We start from the raw sequence: 19,018 nt of genomic DNA, 5'->3' as shown, positions 1-19,018 counted from the left end.
CAGTCTCACATATACTGTCCTGCTCCTGCGTGGGGCATTCTGGGACCTGTGGTGCCTCTGCTGGAGTCTGAAGTGCATGCTCCTGTTCACACTCAGCTGCTTGCTGCTGCAGTTTTTTTCCCTCCTGGAAGCAGAAGCGGGCAGCCTGTAACACTGGCCGTGTCCGCTGCTGGGGGGTCCCGGTCTCTACAGCACAGTCCTGCTTATAGGAGGCGAACCGTTCCCGGTTCCTGTAGGTCTCTGCCAGGGGCCCCATGCCCTCCAGCACAGATTCAATGTCCTGCACAACACTTGCCAGCTGTACCCCCAGTGTGTTCAGTCTCAGGTCATACGCATCATTACTGGCCGGATTAGTGACCTTTAGGCTATAGATGAAGTCTACTTCCATTTGCAGCGCTTTTTTTTTGCTGCTGTAACTCACCCAGTTTTCTGACAAGTCCCAGTATCTCGTCGGCTAGCTGCAGCTCGGGTGCACGTGCCGGCTCCACAGGTTTACTCTTCACCACAGGTGCAGGGGTTTTGAACACTGTCTTGTGCGGTTCTACCACAGATGGCTTTGTGGCTCCTCGGCTGGGTGCAGGCTCCGCAGCAGGTTTATCGCTGCCACCTGATTGCGACCGGGTGCGTCCTGACAGCGTCACACTGCCATGTTGCTGTGAGTTCTCCTGGATTGTTTGTCTTTCCAGAGACATCCGTCTGCCTGGGAGCAGGAGAGGTGATCTGCACACCTGAGGCCATAGCTCCCAACTGTCCCTCATTGTGCGGGACTGTCCCGGATTTGATGCTTTGCCCCGCTGTCCAGCGCGGGACGCTCTGATCCTGGAGACAGCAGGAGAAACTGCCGTCACACCCCCTTTTGTTAGTCAAAAAACAACAAAGAAAAAGACGAAGGTCATATGAATGGGGATCACCACACATTGGATTTAGCAAAAAGTAGAAACAATTTTATTATGCTGCAAAACACATGAAACAAGCAATACAGAAAACAGACAGTTAAAAACAATTAAAAAAGCAACACACGTATGTTCCTGAGTCTCCCAGTGTGCATCACTGTTCAGAGAGGGAGAGAGAGGGGACACTTCTAGTTTGAGCATAGCTCTTTTGAGGTACGTAAGAGCCGAACACAGCCTGGGTGCCGGCGGCAATGTAAGCAGCAGACCAGTGGACTGGAGCTAATTAAGCCTGGCTAGTAATCGTGCATGGAATGAGTGGGGCTGAGCAGGGAGGGATGGACACACTCACAGAGTCACAGCCTCCTTCTGTTTGCCTCGGCTGCTCAGTGCTAACTGCTGTGTTATTGCAGAGCGACAGATGCAGAACAGTGAGTGAGTAGTCGATGTCATAGATCGATGACTCACTGACACTCCAGTCAGACAGTGCATTTCAGAGGAGGAGCAGCTGCAGCTCCCTGGGAGAGGGTGACGACGCTATTGTGGCTGCTTTTTTCCCCCCATGCATAAAAGGGCTAAGCCAAAGCCCCTGTGACAGTCTGACACTGTATCATCATGTGCTATAATGAGACAGCAAATCATGGCACAATTAATGTGTATGAGGTGTATGGAGCGGAGCCGTGTGTGTGCGAGGTGTATGGAGCGGAGCCGTGTGTGTGCGAAGTGTATGGAGCGGAGCCGTGTGTGTGCAAGGTGTATGGAGCGGAGCCGTGTGTGTGCGAGGTGTATGGAGCGGAGCTGTGTGTGCGAGGTGTATGGAGCGGAGCCGTGTGTGCGAGGTGTATTGAGCGGAGCCGTGTGTGTGCGAGGTGTATGGAGCGGAGCCGTGTGTGCGCGAGGTGTATGGAGCGGAGCCGTGTGTGCGAGGTGTATGGAGCGGAGCCGTGTGTGCGAGGTGTATGGAGCGGAGCCGTGTGTGTGCGAGGTGTATGGAGCGGAGCCGTGTGTGTGCGAGGTGTATGGAGCGGAGCCGTGTGTGCGAGGTGTATGGAGCGGAGCCGTGTGTGTGCGAGGTGTATGGAGCGGAGCCGTGTGTGTGCGAGGTGTATGTAGCGGAGCCGTGTGTGTGCGAGGTGTATGGAGCGGAGCTGTGTGTGTGCGAGGTGTATGGAGCGGAGCCGTGTGTGCGAGGTGTATGGAGCGGAGCCATGTGTGTATGAGGTGTATGGAGCGGAGCAGTGTGTGTATGAGGTGTATGGAGCGGAGCCATGTGTGTATGAGGTGTATGGAGCGGAGCCGTGTGTGTACGAGGTGTATGGAGCGGAGCCGTGTGTGTATGAGGTGTATGGAGCGGAGCTAAATGTGTACGAGGTGTACGGAGCAGAGCCGTGTGTGTACGAGGTGTATGGAGCGGAGCCGTGAGTGCAAAGTGTAAGGAGCGCAGCCGCGTGTGTAGGAGTAGCTATGTGTGGCCATTACATGGTACGAAGTATCAAGTGCAGTCATTATACAGTATGGAGCATCATGTGCGGTCATTATACAGTATGAAGCATCATGTGCAGTCATTATACAGTATTGAGCATCATGTGGAGTCATTATACAGTATGGAGCATCATGTGCGGCCAATATACAGTATGGATCATCATGTGCAGTCATTATACAGTATGGAGCATCATGTGCGGTCATTATACAGTATGGAGCATCATGTGCGGTCATTATACAGTATGGAGCATCATGTGCGGTCATTATACAGTATGGAGCATCATGTGCGGTCATTATACAGTATGGAGCATCATGTGCGGCCATTATACAGTATGGAGCATCATGTGTGGCCATTATACAGTATGGAGCACTGTGTGGCCATATTTTTTGGTTTATAATTATTGTATATGAAACAGTGTGATCAGCAGTGCTAAATGGGTGTGGTTGGGACGTGGATATGGGTGTGACTAATTATGAATGGGTGTGGTCAGAGGCGTGGCCTAAAATTTGCCGGGGCGCACTTCGCGCGCCACAAACTTTGTCCCTCTTTCCCATCTTCAAAAGTTGGGAGGTATACCTGAGGCTGCTTTCACCTGTGAACCAGGCAGGGTCTGCTTGCTGACTGGGGAGTTACAGGACTTCATACTGTGCTGTGTAATATCACTCACCAACACTTTTCCTTCTGGCTTCTTTGCTGGGCTTGGAGGAGATTTTCCTCCCAAAACTTTACTTGCAGGTTTTTCTTCCTTCACAGAACTGCTGCAGCTTTGGCTCGCTGCATTCACTGGTCTCACAGTGCCTTTGGGATTACCATTCCCATCCAGAGAAGCCTCGGAGCCTTGTCCCAGTGTAGGCCGGGAAGCCAGGGCCTTGCCTGGGGAGCTTCCCCGCCCAGGGTGGCCCCTCCCTGGGCTTGCTCCAGACATCAGGAGAGCTACAAACACACAACCTCACAGCTAGGAGGCAGTATTATAGTAGTTATATTCTTGTACATAGGGAGCAGTATTATAGTAGTTATATTCCTGCACATATGGAGCAGTATTATAGTAGCTATATTCTTGTACATAGGGGCAGTATTATAGTAGTTATATTCTTGTACATAGGGGACAGTATTATAGTAGCTACAGTGGGGCAAAAAAGTATTTAGTCAGTCAGCAATAGTGCAAGTTCCACCACTTAAAAAGATGAGAGGCGTCTGTAATTTACATCATAGGTAGACCTCAACTATGGGAGACAAACTGAGAAAAAAAAATCCTGAAAATCACATTGTCTGTTTTTTTATCATTTTATTTGCATTTTATGGTGGAAAATAAGTATTTGGTCAGAAACAAACAATCCAGATTTCTGGCTCTCACAGACCTGTAACTTCTTCTTTAAGGCCATGTGCACACGTTCAGTATTTTTCGCGTTTTTTTCGCGTTTTTTCGCTATAAAAACGTGATAAAAACGCGAAAAAAACGCTAACATATGCCTCCCATTATTTTCAGTGTATTCCGCATTTTTTGTGCAAATGTAGCCTTTTTTTCCGCGAAAAAAATCGCATCGCGCAAAAAAAAGCAACATGTTCATTAAAATGCGGAATTGCAGGGGATTCCGCACACCTAGGGGTCCATTGATCTGCTTACTTCCCGCACGGGGCTGTGCCCACGATGCGGGAAGTAAGCAGATTATGTGCGGTTGGTACCCAGGGTGGAGGAGAGGAGACTCTCCTCCACGCACTGGGCACCATATAATTGGTAAAAAAATAAGAATTAAAATAAAAAATAGTCATATACTCACCCTCTGATGGCCCCCGAAGTGTTCCCGCCTCTGTGCTGCACGCTGGCTTCGGTTCCTGTAGCTGGTGTGCGGTGAAGGACCTTGCCGAATGACGTCACTGTCCTGTGATTGGCCGAGACCGCTCACGTGACCGTGACGTCATGGAAGGCCCTGCGCGCACACACCATCTATACGGAACGGACGCCGGTGAGGAGATCTGATGTCTGCGGGTGAGTATAAGCATTTTTTTTATTTTTTTTATTATTTTTAAACGTTCTATCTTTTACTATAGATGCTGCAAAAGCAGCATCTATAGTAACAAGTTGGTCACACTTGTCAAACGCTATGTTTGACAAGTGTGACCAACTTGTCAGTCAGTTTTCCAAGCGATGCTACAGATCGCTTGGAAAACTTTAGCATTCTGCAAGCTAATTACGCTTGCAGAATGCTAAAAAAACGCAAAAAAAACGGAAAAAAAACGCAAAAAAAAAAAGCGGATTTCTTGCAGAAAATTTCCGGTTTTCTTCAGGAAATTTCTGCAAGAAATCTGCAACGTGTGCACATACCCTAAGAGTCTCCTCTTTCCTCCACTCGTTACCTGTAGTAATGGCACCTGTTTAAACTTGTTATCAGTATAAAAAGACACCTGTGCACACCCTCAAACAGTCTGACTCCAAACTCCACTATGGTGAAGACCAAAGAGCTGTCAAAGGACACCAGAAACAAAATTGTAGCCCTGCACCAGGCTGGGAAGACTGAATCTGCAATAGCCAACCAGCTTGGAGTGAAGAAATCAACAGTGGGAGCAATAATTAGAAAATGGAAGACATTCAAGACCACTGATAATCTCCCTCGATCTGGGGCTCCACGCAAAATCCCACCCCGTGGGGTCAGAATGATCACAAGAACGGTGAGCAAAAATCCCAGAACCACGCGCGGGGGACCTAGTGAATGAACTGCAGAGAGCTGGGACCAATGTAACAAGGCCTACCATAAGTAACACACTACGCCACGATGGACTCAGATCCTGCAGTGCCAGACGTGTCCCACTGCTTAAGCCAGTACATGTCCGGGCCCATCTGAAGTTTGCTAGAGAGCATTTGGATGATCCAGAGGAGTTTTGGGAGAATGTCCTATGGTCTGATGAAACCAAACTGGAACTGTTTGGTAGAAACACAACTTGTCGTGTTTGGAGGAAAAAGAATACTGAGTTGCATCCATCAAACACCATACCTACTGTAAAGCATGGTGGTGGAAACATCATGCTTTGGGGCTGTTTCTCTGCAAAGGGGCCAGGACGACTGATCCGGGTACATGAAAGAATGAATGGGGCCATGTATCGTGAGATTTTGAGTGCAAACCTCCTTCCATCAGCAAGGGCATTGAAGATGAAACGTGGCTGGGTCTTTCAACATGACAATGATCCAAAGCACACCGCCAGGGCAACGAAGGAGTGGCTTCGTAAGAAGCATTTCAAGGTCCTGGAGTGGCCTAGCCAGTCTCCAGATCTCAACCCTATAGAAAACCTTTGGAGGGAGTTGAAAGTCCGTGTTGCCAAGCGAAAAGCCAAAAACATCACTGCTCTAGAGGAGATCTGCATGGAGGAATGGGCCAACATACCAACAACAGTGTGTGGCAACCTTGTGAAGACTTACAGAAAACGTTTGACCTCTGTCATTGCCAACAAAGGATATATTACAAAGTATTGAGATGAAATTTTGTTTCTGACCAAATACTTATTTTCCACCATAAAATGCAAATAAAATGATAAAAAACAGACAATGTGATTTTCTGGATTTTTTTTGCTCAGTTTGTCTCCCATAGTTGAGGTCTACCTATGATGTAAATTACAGACGCCTCTCATCTTTTTAAGTGGTGGAACTTGCACTATTGCTGACTGACTAAATACTTTTTTGCCCCACTGTATATTCTTGTACATATGGTGACGTATTATAGTAGCTATATTCTTGTACATAGGGGCAGTATTTTAGTACTTATATTCTTGTACATAGGAGCAGTTTTATAGTAGTTATATTCTTGTACATAGGGGGCAGTATTATAGTAGCTATATTTTTGTACATAGGGGCAGTATTATAGTAATTATATTCTTATACATATGGTGAAGTATTATAGTAGTTATATTCTTGTACATACGGAGCAGTATTATAGTAGTTATAGTATTGTACATAGGGGACAGTATTATAGTAGTTATATTCTTATACATATGGTGAAGTATTGTAGTAGTTATAGTATTGTACATAGGGGCAGTATTATAGTAGTTATATTCTTGTACATAGGGGCAGTATTATAGTAGTTATAGTCTTGTACATACGGAGCAGTATTATAGTAGTTATAGTATTGTACATAGGGGACAGTATTATAGTAGTTATATTCTTGTACATAGGAACAGTATTATAGAAGTTATATTCTTGTACATATTAGCAGCATTATAGTAGTTATATTCTTGTACACTGGGGCAGTAGTTGTCATGTCGGACGCTGTTCAGACCAGGTCGTTTGACAGACAGCGGTAATTCCGCTTTTGACCACTATGTGCTCATTGGCGTCGGCTAGATTTTATCTAGCTGTTTCGGGGTTAATTTACCTGATCCTCGGATTGGAAGCTGGGCCATGCCCATTGCCTTTAAATAGTTTTCCTGATCATTGGGCGTCGCCGATTATAGCTTCTGTCTTGTGCGTTGTTATCTTGGTCTGCAGTGGAGAGATGGTTGTTGGAGATTCGTTGCTGGTGGTGTATTTTCCTTTGTCTTATTTACTCCTTCCTATATTTGTATTTATTTTGCCCTGCACATTTATAGTGTATTCCTGAGTGTCTGCGGCGTGGTGTATATTTTCCTTTATCCTTGTCTGTGCTAACTGTGGGTATTGGTGTATTACCTCTTCACTGGGTGGTGTGCGGAGGTTTCAGCCTAGGGTTGAAACAGGAGACAGGGTGAGGTTCGAGGCCTGGACATGCACACCATCAGTGTAAACTCCAGGTAGAGGGTCAGTTAGGATTTCCCTAGTCTGAGGGAAATTGCAGGGGCCCGGGTTATTAGCTCTCGCTCACCTAGTCTCCCCGTGACATTATAATCGGCCTAACAAAAAAAAAAAAAAAAAAAAAGGGGTTTCTTTTTTTGTGTGTTTTGTCATGGATCCCATGACTTCCTTAACCCACCAGTTGGAGGCACTGTCCCTACAGGTCACTGAGTTGAGGGGGGCAGTACAGCAACAGGGACTAGCAGTATCGAATGTGCAAGCTGGAGCGACAGGAAGAGTTGCTGAGCCTAAATTCCCTTTGCCTGAAAAATTTGCTGGGGAACGCAGTAAATTTGTTTCTTTTCGTGAAGCTTGCAAACTATATTTCCGTATGCGCCCGAGCTCCTCGGATAATGAGGCTCAGCGTGTGGGCCTGGTGTTGTCATTGTTAAGCGGGGATCCCCAAGCATGGGCGTTTTCTTTGCCATCTGATTCTGCTGCATTTGACTCTGTGGAGAGTTTTTTTTCCTCTCTTGGAAAAATCTACGATAAACCTGACAGAATGGCTCTAGCAGAATCTAAGATACGCACTATTCGCCAGGGGGTGCGAGTTGCAGAGGATTACTGTTCTGAATTTCGTCGCTGGGCGATCGATACACAATGGAATGATCCAGCATTGCGGAGTCAGTTTATTCATGGGGTTTCTGGAAGGGTTAATAAAGCCCTTCTGATGTACGAGACTCCTGCTTCGCTAGATTCCGCTATGAGTCTGGTTGTCCGCATTGATCGCCGTTTGCGTCAGGGGGAGCATGAGACACCGCCTATGGGAGAGGGTTTAGGTTCACGTGAGGTTGCTGCAGGTGAGCCCACGGAGCCTATGCAAATCCCAGGGGTGTCACATGTGAAGCGTCGAGCCCCTGAGCTCAGGAAGCAGGGAGCCTGTTTTTACTGTGGTAAAACTGGTCATTTCATTAACATCTGTCCTCTGCTGTCTAAGAAAAACGCAACGTCGGAAATATTCTAAGCTCAGAGGGTGTGGAGGAGACCAATCTGACCTTATGTATATCCTCCATGGTGGTTTCTCAATGCATGCTCCCTGCTAAGGTTTTTATCGCTGGCAATGAGCTGCCAATTACTGACTTTGTGGATAGTGGTTCAGCCACAAATCTCATTGATGAAGAGTTTTCGCGCACAGCAGGTTTTAGGATTGAAAAACTGTCTCATCCTATCCGCGTGGTCACCATCAATGCTGCTCCTCTCTCTCAGGGGGAGATTACTGAATTTGTGGCTGAGGTGAAACTCCACATTGGAGTTCTACATTCTGAGCGGGTTACATGTAAGGTGCTCAGGAATCTTCCTGCTCAGGTGGTTTTGGGTTTTCCTTGGTTGTCTATGCACAACCCGGTAATTGACTGGAAAACTCAGGACATAATTCAGTGGAGCGAGTTCTGCCAGGAGAATTGCCTGGCCACATGTGTGGCTGCGGTGACTTCAAGCGTTCCGGAGTCACTTCTGGATTTTGTGTATGTGTTCTCTGAAAAGGGTTGTTCAGAGTTGCCGCCACATCGTCCCTATGACTGTTCTATCAGGTTTAAACCAGGGGCCAATTTGTCTAAAGCAAGGATGTTTAACATCTCCGGTCCGGAGAGACAAGCGTTAAAAGATTATATTGCTGAAAGCTTGAGCAAAGGGCACATCAGGCCGTCATCCTCGCCGGTGGCAGCAGGGTTCTTCTTCGTGAAGAAGAAAGATGGCGGATTCCGCCCGTGTTTGGATTTCAGGGAGTTGAACCAGATTACGTTTCGTGATCCATACCCTATGCCACTGATACCAGATTTGTTCAACCAGGTGGCGGGTGCTAAGTGGTTTACCAAGCTTGACCTCAGGGGGGCGTACAACCTCATAAGAGTCCGTCAAGGTGATGAGTGGAAGACGGCTTTTAATACCCCTGAGGGTCATTTTGAAAATTTGGTGATGCCCTTTGGGTTGACTAACGCACCTGCAGTGTTCCAACATTTCATCAATGATGTGTTCTCGCATGTTTTGGGGAAATTCCTTATCGTGTACCTAGATGACATTCTCATATATTCTTGCGACCGTGATGCTCATTTAGAACATGTCAGGCAGGTGTTACAGCTTCTCAGAGAGAATAAGCTGTATGCTAAACTTGAGAAATGTGTATTTTTTATTCAGGAGTTGCCTTTCTTGGGTTATATTGTGTCTGCTTCTGGTTTTAAAATGGACACCGCTAAGGTGCAAGCGGTGCTGCTTTGGGAACGGCCTGATAACCTGAAAGCACTTCAGCAGTTCCTTGGGTTTTCTAACTACTATAGGAAATTTATCAAGGATTTTTCCATCATTGCTAAACTGCTAACTGACATGACTAAAAAGGGTACCAATTTCTCCGTTTGGCCTGAGGCTGCTGTGCGCGCATTTGAATTTCTTAAGAACAGTTTTGTTTCAGCCCCCATTCATGTGCAGCCAGACGTATCAAAACCCTTTGTTGTGGAAGTTGATGCGTCTGAGGTTGGTGTGGGGGCGGTACTATCTCAAGGCTCATCTTTGAATGGTTTGCGTTCGTGGACCTATTTCTCCAAGAAACTGTCGTCCGCCGAACGTAACTACGATATCGGCAACAGGGAGTTGTTGGCTATTAAGTTGGCCTTTGAGGAATGGCGACACTTCTTGAAGGGGTTGGTACATCAGGTTACTGTTATTACCGATCATAAGAATCTGCTGTATTTGGAGTCAGCCAAACGTCTGTCCCCCAGGTAGGCTCGCTGGGCATTGTTTTTCACGCAGTTCAATTTTGTTGTCACTTACAGACCGCGGTCTAAAAACACTAAGGCGGATGCTCTGTCCAGGTGTTTTCCGGGGGAGAACCTCGGGAGGATCCAGTACCCATCCTTCAAAAGGGTGTTGTGGTTTCGGCTCTCACTACCAAGGTTGAGGCTGAGATTGCCGTGGCTCAGGAGGAGGTACCATCTGAGCTTCCCATCAACAAATCTTTTGTACCGCTTCATCTCCGCTTAAAGGTTTTGGCGGAGCATCATGATGCTGTCCTGGCTGGCCACCCAGGGGTTAGAGGTACCTTGGAGTTGGTGTCACGTCGGTTTTGGTGGACCAAGATCCGACAGGACGTGGTCTCATACGTGTCAGCTTGTACCACGTGCGCTAGGGCTAAGACGCCCCGCTCCCATCCTGTTGGCACACTACTTCCTCTTGAGGTACCTAGTAAGCCATAGACGGAAATCTCCATGGATTTCATCACTGATTTGCCCTCATCAGCTGGGAACACTGTCATCTTGGTGATAGTTGATCGGTTTTCAAAAATGTCGCACTTTGTGTCTTTGCCTTCGTTGCCTAACGCTAAGACTCTGGCTCAGGTATTTGTGCAGGAGGTGGTCAGACTTCATGGGGTTCCGTCTGACATCGTGTCTGATAGGGGGTCTCAGTTTGTGGCAACATTTTGGAAAGCATTTTGCTCACGGCTGGGGATCAAGTTGTCTCATTCTTCGGCGTTTCATCCTCAGTCAAATGGTCAGACTGAGCGTATGAACCAAAATTTGGAACAATACTTACGCTGCTTTGTCTCTGATAACCAGGAGGAGTGGTCTACGTTCCTTCCTTTGGCGGAGTTTGCCATCAATAATCACCGCCAGAAGTCGTCTGGGGAGTCTCCGTTTTTTTGTGTTTACGGGCTACATCCTCAATTTTGTACTTTGAATCAGAGGGGCTCTTCCAGCGTTCCGGAGGAGGACCAGTTAGGAGCACAATTGTCGTCAGTCTGGAGGAGAGTTAAACAGCGCCTGTTGAGTGTGGGTGCTAGGTACAAACATGTGGCTGACAGTAGGCGTGTGCCAGGTCCGGACCTGAGTGTGGATGACTGGGTGTGGTTATCCACAAAAAACATAAGACTCAAAATACCGTCCCTTAAATTGGGTCCACGGTTTATTGGTCCATTTAAGGTCACCGCCGTCATTAACCCAGTAGCGTACCGATTGAAGCTCCCTACTGTGTATAAGATACACAACGTGTTCCACAGGTCTCTTCTAAAGAAGGTGGTGGGTTCTGTGGACGCAGCGCCTATGCCACCTCCAGTCTTGGTGGATGGTAATTTGGAATTTGAAGTCTCCAAGGTGGTTGACTCTCGTGTAGTGCGCCGCACTTTACAGTACTTGGTTCACTGGCGTGGTTATGGGCCTGAGGAGAGGTCCTGGGTACCAGCCTCGGACATTCATGTGGATCGGCTGGTCAGGTTCTTTCATCGTCGCCATCCAGACAAGCCGGGTCCTATAAGCTGTGAGGGCCCTGGGGTCCCTCGTAGAAGGCGGGGTACTGTCATGTCGGACGCTGTTCAGACCAGGTCGTTCGACAGACAGCGGTAATTCCGCTTTTGACCACTATGTGCTCATTAGCGTCGGCTAGATTTTATCTAGCTGTTCCGGGGTTAATTTACCTGATCCTCGGATTGGAAGCTGGGCCATGCCCATTGCCTTTAAATAGTTCTCCTGATCATTAGGCGTCGCCGATTATAGCTTCTGTCTTGTGCGTTGTTATCTCGGTCTGGAGTGGAGAGCTGGTTGTTGGAGATTCGTTGCTGGTGGTGTATTTTCCTTTGTCTTATTTACTCCTTCCTATATTTGTATTTATTTTGCCCTGCACATTTATAGTGTATTCCTGAGTGTCTGCGGCGTGGTGTATATTTTCCTTTTTCCTTGTTTGTGCTAACTGTGGGTATTGGTGTATTACCTCTTCACTGGGTGGTGGGCGGAGGTTTCAGCCTAGGGTTGAAACAGGAGACAGGGTGAGGTTTAAGGCCTGGACATGCACACCATCAGTGTAAACTCCAGGTAGAGGGTCAGTCAGGATTTCCCTAGTCTGAGGGAAATTGCAGGGGCCCGGGTTATTAGCTCTCGCTCACCTAGTCTCCCCGTGACAGTAGTATAGTAGTTATATTCTTGTACATAGGAGCAATATTATAGTAGTTATATTCTTGTACATAGGAGTAGTATTATAGTAGTTATATTCTTGTACACAGGGGCAGTAATATAGTAGTTATATTCTTGTACATAGGGAGCAGTATTATAGAAGTTATATTCTTGTACATAGGAGCAGTATAATAGTAGTTATGTTGTTGTACATAGGAGGCAGGATTATAGTAGTTATATTATTGTACATAGGAGCAGTATTATAGAAGTTATATTCTTGTACATAGGAGCAGTATAATAGTAGTTATGTTGTTGTACATAGGAGCAGTATTATAGAAGTTATATTCTTGTACAGAGGGGCAGTATTATAGTAGTTATATTATTGTACATAGGAGGCAGGATTATAGTAGTTATATTATTGTACATAGGAGCAGTATTATAGTAGTTATATTCTTATACATAGGAGCAGTAGTATAGTAGTTATATTCTTGTACATAGGGGCAGTATTATAGTAGTTATATTCTTCTACATAGGGGGCGGTATTATAGTAGTTATATTCTTGTACATAGGGGGCAATATTATAGTAGTTGTATTCTTGTACATGGGGCAGTATTATAGTAGTTATATTCTTGTACACAGGGGGCAGTATTATAAGAGTTATATCCTTATTCTTGTACATAGGGGCAGTATTATAGTAATTATATTCTTGTACACAGGGGGCAGTATTACAGGCAACAGTATTATATTTTCTATATATTTTTAAATATATTTTAGATATGTAGTATTTTATAATATTGTAAATTATTTTTATACTGTTAGAACTGTTGTGCACGGAGCCACTAAAGTTGTAGACGTTTTTTTCTCTGGAATCCCAAAAGTAAAATGTGATGCTATTAATGGGGAAACTCTGAAGGTGGAGGAGAAAACCGAGTGCCGAAATCTTCCATCATGTACTTAAGGTAAAAAAAAGTTATTCACTGTACACCCCCTCCCAGTACTTCCTCTTCTGTGTGTCAGTCCTCACTGCAGCTCTGGCATTGTATTCCTCCACCAGGATGCCTTCATTCCATTTACAAGCACTCTGCTTTATAGGATTACTTGGGAGTGTCCTCATGGAACGGCCCTAAGTGATTCATTGATGGTTAATTTATTATTGCGTTAATTATTTTGTGTCTTTCAGACTTTTCATGTTGGCCGCCCTCACAAATGCGCATTCTGTTTTTTATTTCTATCGTCACGCCAAGAAGCAGCGCTGTAATGTAACCGTGGGGGAAATTCTCTAAAGGAAGGAATAGTGTCCAATGTATCACACAGTTATTGCCACATTTATGGATGATGCTTTTATATTTGAGCCGCCATCATTTGTTCTCGCTGTTGTTTTATGTTTAATGTTTAAAACAATCAAAAATTTAGAATTTTTAGCAAATGTCACATTTCTTCAATTCCTCAGTTCTCTTCTCACTTCCTACAAGAACATGTAAGCGGAGGCTGAGAACTCGCCTAAAGGAGAAGAGCTCATCAATACACTGCAGATCAGCCCTGAGGGGAGGAGCTTATCACAGCACTGTAGAACAGCCCTGAGGGGAGGAGCTTATTACTGCTCTGTAGAACAGCCCTGAGGGGAGGAGCTTATCACTAATCTGTAGAACAGCCCTGAGGGGAGGAGCTTATTACTGCTCTGTAGAACAGCCCTGAGGGGAGGAGCTTACCATTGATCTGCAGATCAGCCCTGAGGGGAGGAGCTTATCACTAATCTGTAGAACAGCCCTGAGGGGAGGAGCGCATCCCTGCACTGCATACCAGCCCTGATGGGAGTATCTTATAACTGCACTGCAGAACAACCCTGAGGGAGGGAGCTTATCACTGCCCTGCAGGTTAGTCATGTTAGTCATGGGGAGGAGCTTATCACTGCTGTGCAGATCAGAGGGGAAGAGCTTATCACTGCTTTGCAGATCACTCAGAGGGGAGGAGCTTATCACTGTAGGGTCTTATCTGATGGAAGAGTAGAAAATGTGAGAACACTCACCTGGTGTGGTTGCAAGTAAGCAACACAAGATGCTGCTGCAGGACACTGGTTACGTATGGACCCATGGAAAATGAAGAACAGGAAGGAGGTGTCATTCAATGCGCTGCTGAAGGAAGTTCAATGGAAAGATGAAATCAATGGTCTATTATTGTAAAGGTTTTCCAGGTCAACGCATTTCAAGGTCTCACGTGACCTCTTTATCAGGACAAAAACCTGAGGATGACTGTCAGGAATGTTTGTCTTATAAGCGGTCTTTTAAAAAAAAGTTTAAAAAAAAAACGCCAAACTGGGCACATGACTATGTCAAAGTTCAAACAGTGACTCTGGATCAGTATTGACATTAGACATTTGTTTGATTTGTAATATCTGAATAATATTAAAATATACACATTTTTATTAAAAATAAATACCATAAAACTGATACAAATGTTAAAAAGAAATTAAACAAAACAATAGGAAAAAATCTGAGAATAATTGGGTGAAAGGTCTAGGGAGAGGAATACCAGAGGGGGATCAAGCTGGATCAGACAGGCTATTTTACATTGTGAAAAACCAGGGAGTAGAGCTATGAGTCACTGCTCAGGTATCTTATTCTGATATTTATGATAGATGAAAAGAATCTGTGATGGAATGGAATGAGTAACTCAATCTAGGAAAGAAAAGAAAGGAGAGATTATATGCAGAAATGTTGGCAACATTGGTGTATGAAAAATGAGAATGGAATAAGGAGGGGGGAAAAAAAAGAAGAGTGGATCCACTGCACTGAGGGGAGGAGCTTATTACTGCTCTGCAGAACAGTCCTGAGGGGGAGGAGCTTAATACTGCGCTGCAAGAACATCTCAGAGGGGAGGAGCTTATCACTGCTCTGCGGAACAGTCCTGAGGGGGAGGAGCGTATTACTGCTCTGCAAGAACATCTCAAAGGGGAGGAGCATATTTCTACACTGCAAGAACATCTCAGAGGGGAGGAGCTTATCACTGCTCTGCAGAACAGTCCTGAGGGGAGGAGCTTATTACTGTACTGCAGAACATCCCTGAGGGGAGGAGCGTATCACTGTACTGCAGAACATCCCTGAGGGGAGGAGCTTATCACTGTACTGCAGAACGGAGAGCAGCCTGGAGGGGAGAAGCTTATCACTGCACTGCAGAACAGTCAGAAGAGAGGAGCTTATAATTGCACTACAGAACAGCCCAGGGGGAGGAACATATCTTTGCACTACAGAACAGCCATAAAGGAAGGAATTTAATAGCCCAGAGGGGAAGAGCTCATCACTGCACTGCAGAACTTCCTTGAGGGTATCAGTTTTTTTATTGCACTGCAGAGAAGTCAGAGAGGAAGAGCTTAACACTTCACTGCAGAACAGCCAAAGGAGAGGAGCTTATCACTGCACTGCAGGACAGGCAGAAGGGTAGAAGTTTATCACTGTACTGAAGAACAGTCAAAAGGGAGCAGATTATCAGTTCACTGCAGAACAGCCAGAGGACTGTAGCTTATCAGTGCACTGCAGAACAACCCAGAGCTTTTCACTTAACTGCAAAGCAGCCAGAGGGGAGGATCTTATGAATGCATTGAAGAACAGCTAGAGTGGAGGAGTTTATCACTAAACTACAGAGCAGCCATGAGGTTAGAAGCTTATTAATTCTGAACTGTCTAGAGGGGAGGAGCTTATTATTGCAGAACAGAAGGGAGGAGCTTATCACTGCATAATTGTCCAGAGGGGAGGAGCTTATCACTGCAGAACAGAACATAGGGGAGGAGCTTATCACTGCACTGGAAAACAGCCTTTAGGGGAGGAGTTTATCGCTGTACTGAGGTGGAAGAGCTTATCACTACACTGCAGGATGTACACCATGTAAAGAACATTAAAATCATAGAATGTTAGAGTTGGAAGGGACCTCCTGGGTCGTCTGGTCCAACCTCTGGCTGGTCCAACCCCTGGCTCAAGGCAGGATTCACTAAGTCATCCCAGACAGATGTCTGTCCAGCCTCTGTTTAAAGACTTCCATTGAAGGAGAACTCACCACCTCTCGTGGCAGTCTGTTCCTCTTATTGATCACCCTGTCAAAAAGTTTTTCTAATATCTAATCTGTGTCTCTTCCCATTCAGTTTCATCCCATTGCTTCTAGTCTTTCCTTGTGCAAATGAGAATAAGGATAATCCTTCTACAGTGTGACAGCTCTTGAGATATTTGTAGACAGCTATTAAGTCTCCTCTCAGTCTTCTTTTCTGCAAGCTAAACATTCCCAAATCCTGCAACCGTTCCTCATAGGATATGGTTTGCAGACCAGTCACCATTCTGGTCGCTCTTCTCTGAACTTGCTCCAGTTTGTTGATGTCTTTTTTAAAATATGGTGCCCAAAACTGGACACAGTATTCCAAGTGAGGTCTGACCATAGAGGAGTAGAGGGCAATAATGACTTTGTGTGATCTAGACTGTATGCTTCTGTTAATACATCCCAGAATTGCATTTGCCTTTTTTTGCTGCTGCATCACACTGTTGACTCATGTTCAGTTTATGATCTATTAGTATACCCAAGTCTTTTTCACATGTGCTGTTGCTTAGCCCTGTGCCTCCCATTCTGTAATTTTTTTTTTTTTCATTTTTATTGCCCAGATGTAGTACTTTGCATTTTTCCTTGTTAGAAACCATTTTATTAGTTGCTGCCCACTGCTCCAGTTTATTTATATCTTTTTGAATCCTCTCTCTCTTCTCTAGTATTAGCTATCCCTCCTAGCTTTGTGTCATCAGCAAATTTAATTAGTGTACACCTAAATTTCTTCATCCAAATCATTGATAAAGTTGTTGAACAATACAGGGCCCAGGACAGAACCCTGTGGTACCCCACTTGAGACATTCTTCCAACCGGATGTGCAGCCATTTAGGACCACTATTTGGGTCTGCTCACTAAGCCAGTTATGAATCCAACTAACAGTTGCCTTGTCCATTCCTTAGCCATTTTTTCAATAAGGATGGTGTGATATACTTTGTCAAATGCTTTGCTGAAGTCAAGATATACTATATCTACAGCATTTCCCTGATCCACCCAGTCAGTGATTCTGCCATGACATGAGTTATTAGTTACAAACGCATGCTGACTCTGGTTAATCACTTCATTCTTATCCAGGTACTTACATACATGTTGTTTAATAATTTGTTCAAAAATCTTTCCTGGTATGGAAGTCAGACTCACCGGCCTATAGTTCCCTGGGTCCACCTTCTTCCCCTTTTTGAAGATAGGAACAACATTTGCTCTTCTCCAGTCTTCTGAGACTTCTCCTGTTCTCCAAGAATTTTCAAAGATTATAGAGAGTGGTTCAAAAAATTTTTCTGCTATACCCTTCAGTACTCTGGGGTGTAATTCATCTGGACCAGGAAACTTGAATTAATTTATGTTAGCTAAGTGTTTTCTCACTATCTTTCTGTTTATAGATAACCTGGATTCTTCTACTCCTTTAATAGGACAGTGAAGATCAGTTGATGTTACATTTCCTTTCTGAGAGAAAACAGATGTAAAATAGGAATTAAAAAGTTCAGCCTTCTCAACATCCTTTCTTACCATTTCATCATTTTCTTCCTGTAAAAATCCTGTAGCATCTTTGACTTTTCTTTTACTTTTGACATATAACCAAAGTCCATTTTTACTGCTTTTGACGTCTCTTGCAAGCCTTAATTCGATGTCCGCTTTAGCTAATCTGATTTGTGCCCTGCAGGTTCTGCAGACAGCATTATATTCTTCTTTAGATATGCCTCCTTCTTTCCATTTGATAAACATTTCTTTTCCTTTTTAGCATGTGTTTAAGTTCTGTATTCATCCATCCTGGTTTCCTTAAATGCTTTGTATTCTTCCCTCTTTTTGGAATTGTTAACGATTGTGCTTTGAGAATCTCATTTTTCAAGATTTCCCAACCTTCCTGGACATTTTTGTCCTTAAGGATATCCAGCAACTGGATCCCCCCGATTCTCTTTCTGAGTCCTTAAAATCTGCCTTTCTGAAATCTAACCTTGAAGTCTGAGTCTTCACAGGTCTTCCTCCTCTAGTTATCCAAAATTCTAATATAGCATGGTCGCTACCTCCTAGGGTCCCAGCCACTCTTACCTCCTCAACCATTTCCTCTCTGTTTATAAGGATTAGATCCAAGATAGCAGATCCCCTTGTTTTCTCCCATACCTTTTGGAAGATAAAGTTGTCAGCAAGAGAGGATAAGAATTTGCTTGACCTGTTAGTTTTACCTGAGAGAGATTCCCAACAAATGTCTGGATAGTTGAAATCTCCCATGACCACTGTCATATTTTTTGGAGAACTTGGCCATTTGATGCATAAAGAGTTCATCCATATCTTCAGCTTGCACAGGAGGCCTGTAGTAAATGCCTACAATGGTTTTCTTTCCGTTGTTCTGTCCTTGTATTCTTACCCAGTTTCCACAGAACTCCCAGTCTCTGAAGCTTCAATCTCTGTGCATATTCTTTTCTAACATACAATGCGACTCCTCTTCCTCGTTTATCAAGTCTGTTTCTTGCAAATAAGTTGTATCCTTCTAGCCTTGTATTCCAATCATGTGTATCATCCCACCAAGTTTCAGTGATTCCAATGACATCATATTTCTTCTCCTGTGTTAGTAGTTCCAATTCTCCTTGTTTGTTGCCATGCTTTGTGCATTTGTATAGAAACAGTTTAGTTTGTGGTTGGTTTCTCTTCCTCCAATATTTTTATTATTTAGGTTTTTTGTCTTTGTTCTTCCTTCCACTTCTAATAGCAGAGTTCTCAATAGTATTTGTCAGGTGTATGGCTTTTTCTGGCCTTTTGCTTCCCTTCCCACATTGTTCTAGTTTTAAGCTCTGCTGATGAGTGTAGCCAGGGGACTTCCAAATACATGTTTTCCAGTCTTCGTAAGGTGCACCCCATCTCTAGCAAGCAGTCCATCGTATAGGTAATTCACTCCGTGATCCAGAAA

General features: G+C 44.8%; 1 protein-coding gene across 1 annotated transcript in view; it reads left to right on the top strand.

The window, feature by feature from the left end:
* Nucleotides 1-13,465, top strand: part of LOC143805135 (properdin-like) — a 69,240-nt gene extending 55,775 nt beyond the window's left edge. Inside the window, exons 9-10 of the mRNA XM_077284046.1 lie at nucleotides 12,859-12,998; nucleotides 13,220-13,465. Of these exons, the coding sequence (XP_077140161.1) occupies nucleotides 12,859-12,997 (139 nt within the window). The 3' untranslated portion in view covers nucleotide 12,998; nucleotides 13,220-13,465. The remainder of the gene's footprint in view (nucleotides 1-12,858; nucleotides 12,999-13,219) is intronic.
* The last annotated feature ends 5,553 nt before the right edge of the window (nucleotides 13,466-19,018 follow it).

Source organism: Ranitomeya variabilis, chromosome 2 (assembly GCF_051348905.1).
Source record: "Ranitomeya variabilis isolate aRanVar5 chromosome 2, aRanVar5.hap1, whole genome shotgun sequence".
Classification (NCBI taxonomy): Eukaryota; Metazoa; Chordata; class Amphibia; order Anura; family Dendrobatidae; genus Ranitomeya; species Ranitomeya variabilis.
The sequence above is the reverse complement of the archived record's forward strand: the minus strand, read 5'-3'. Positions and strand labels throughout refer to the sequence as shown.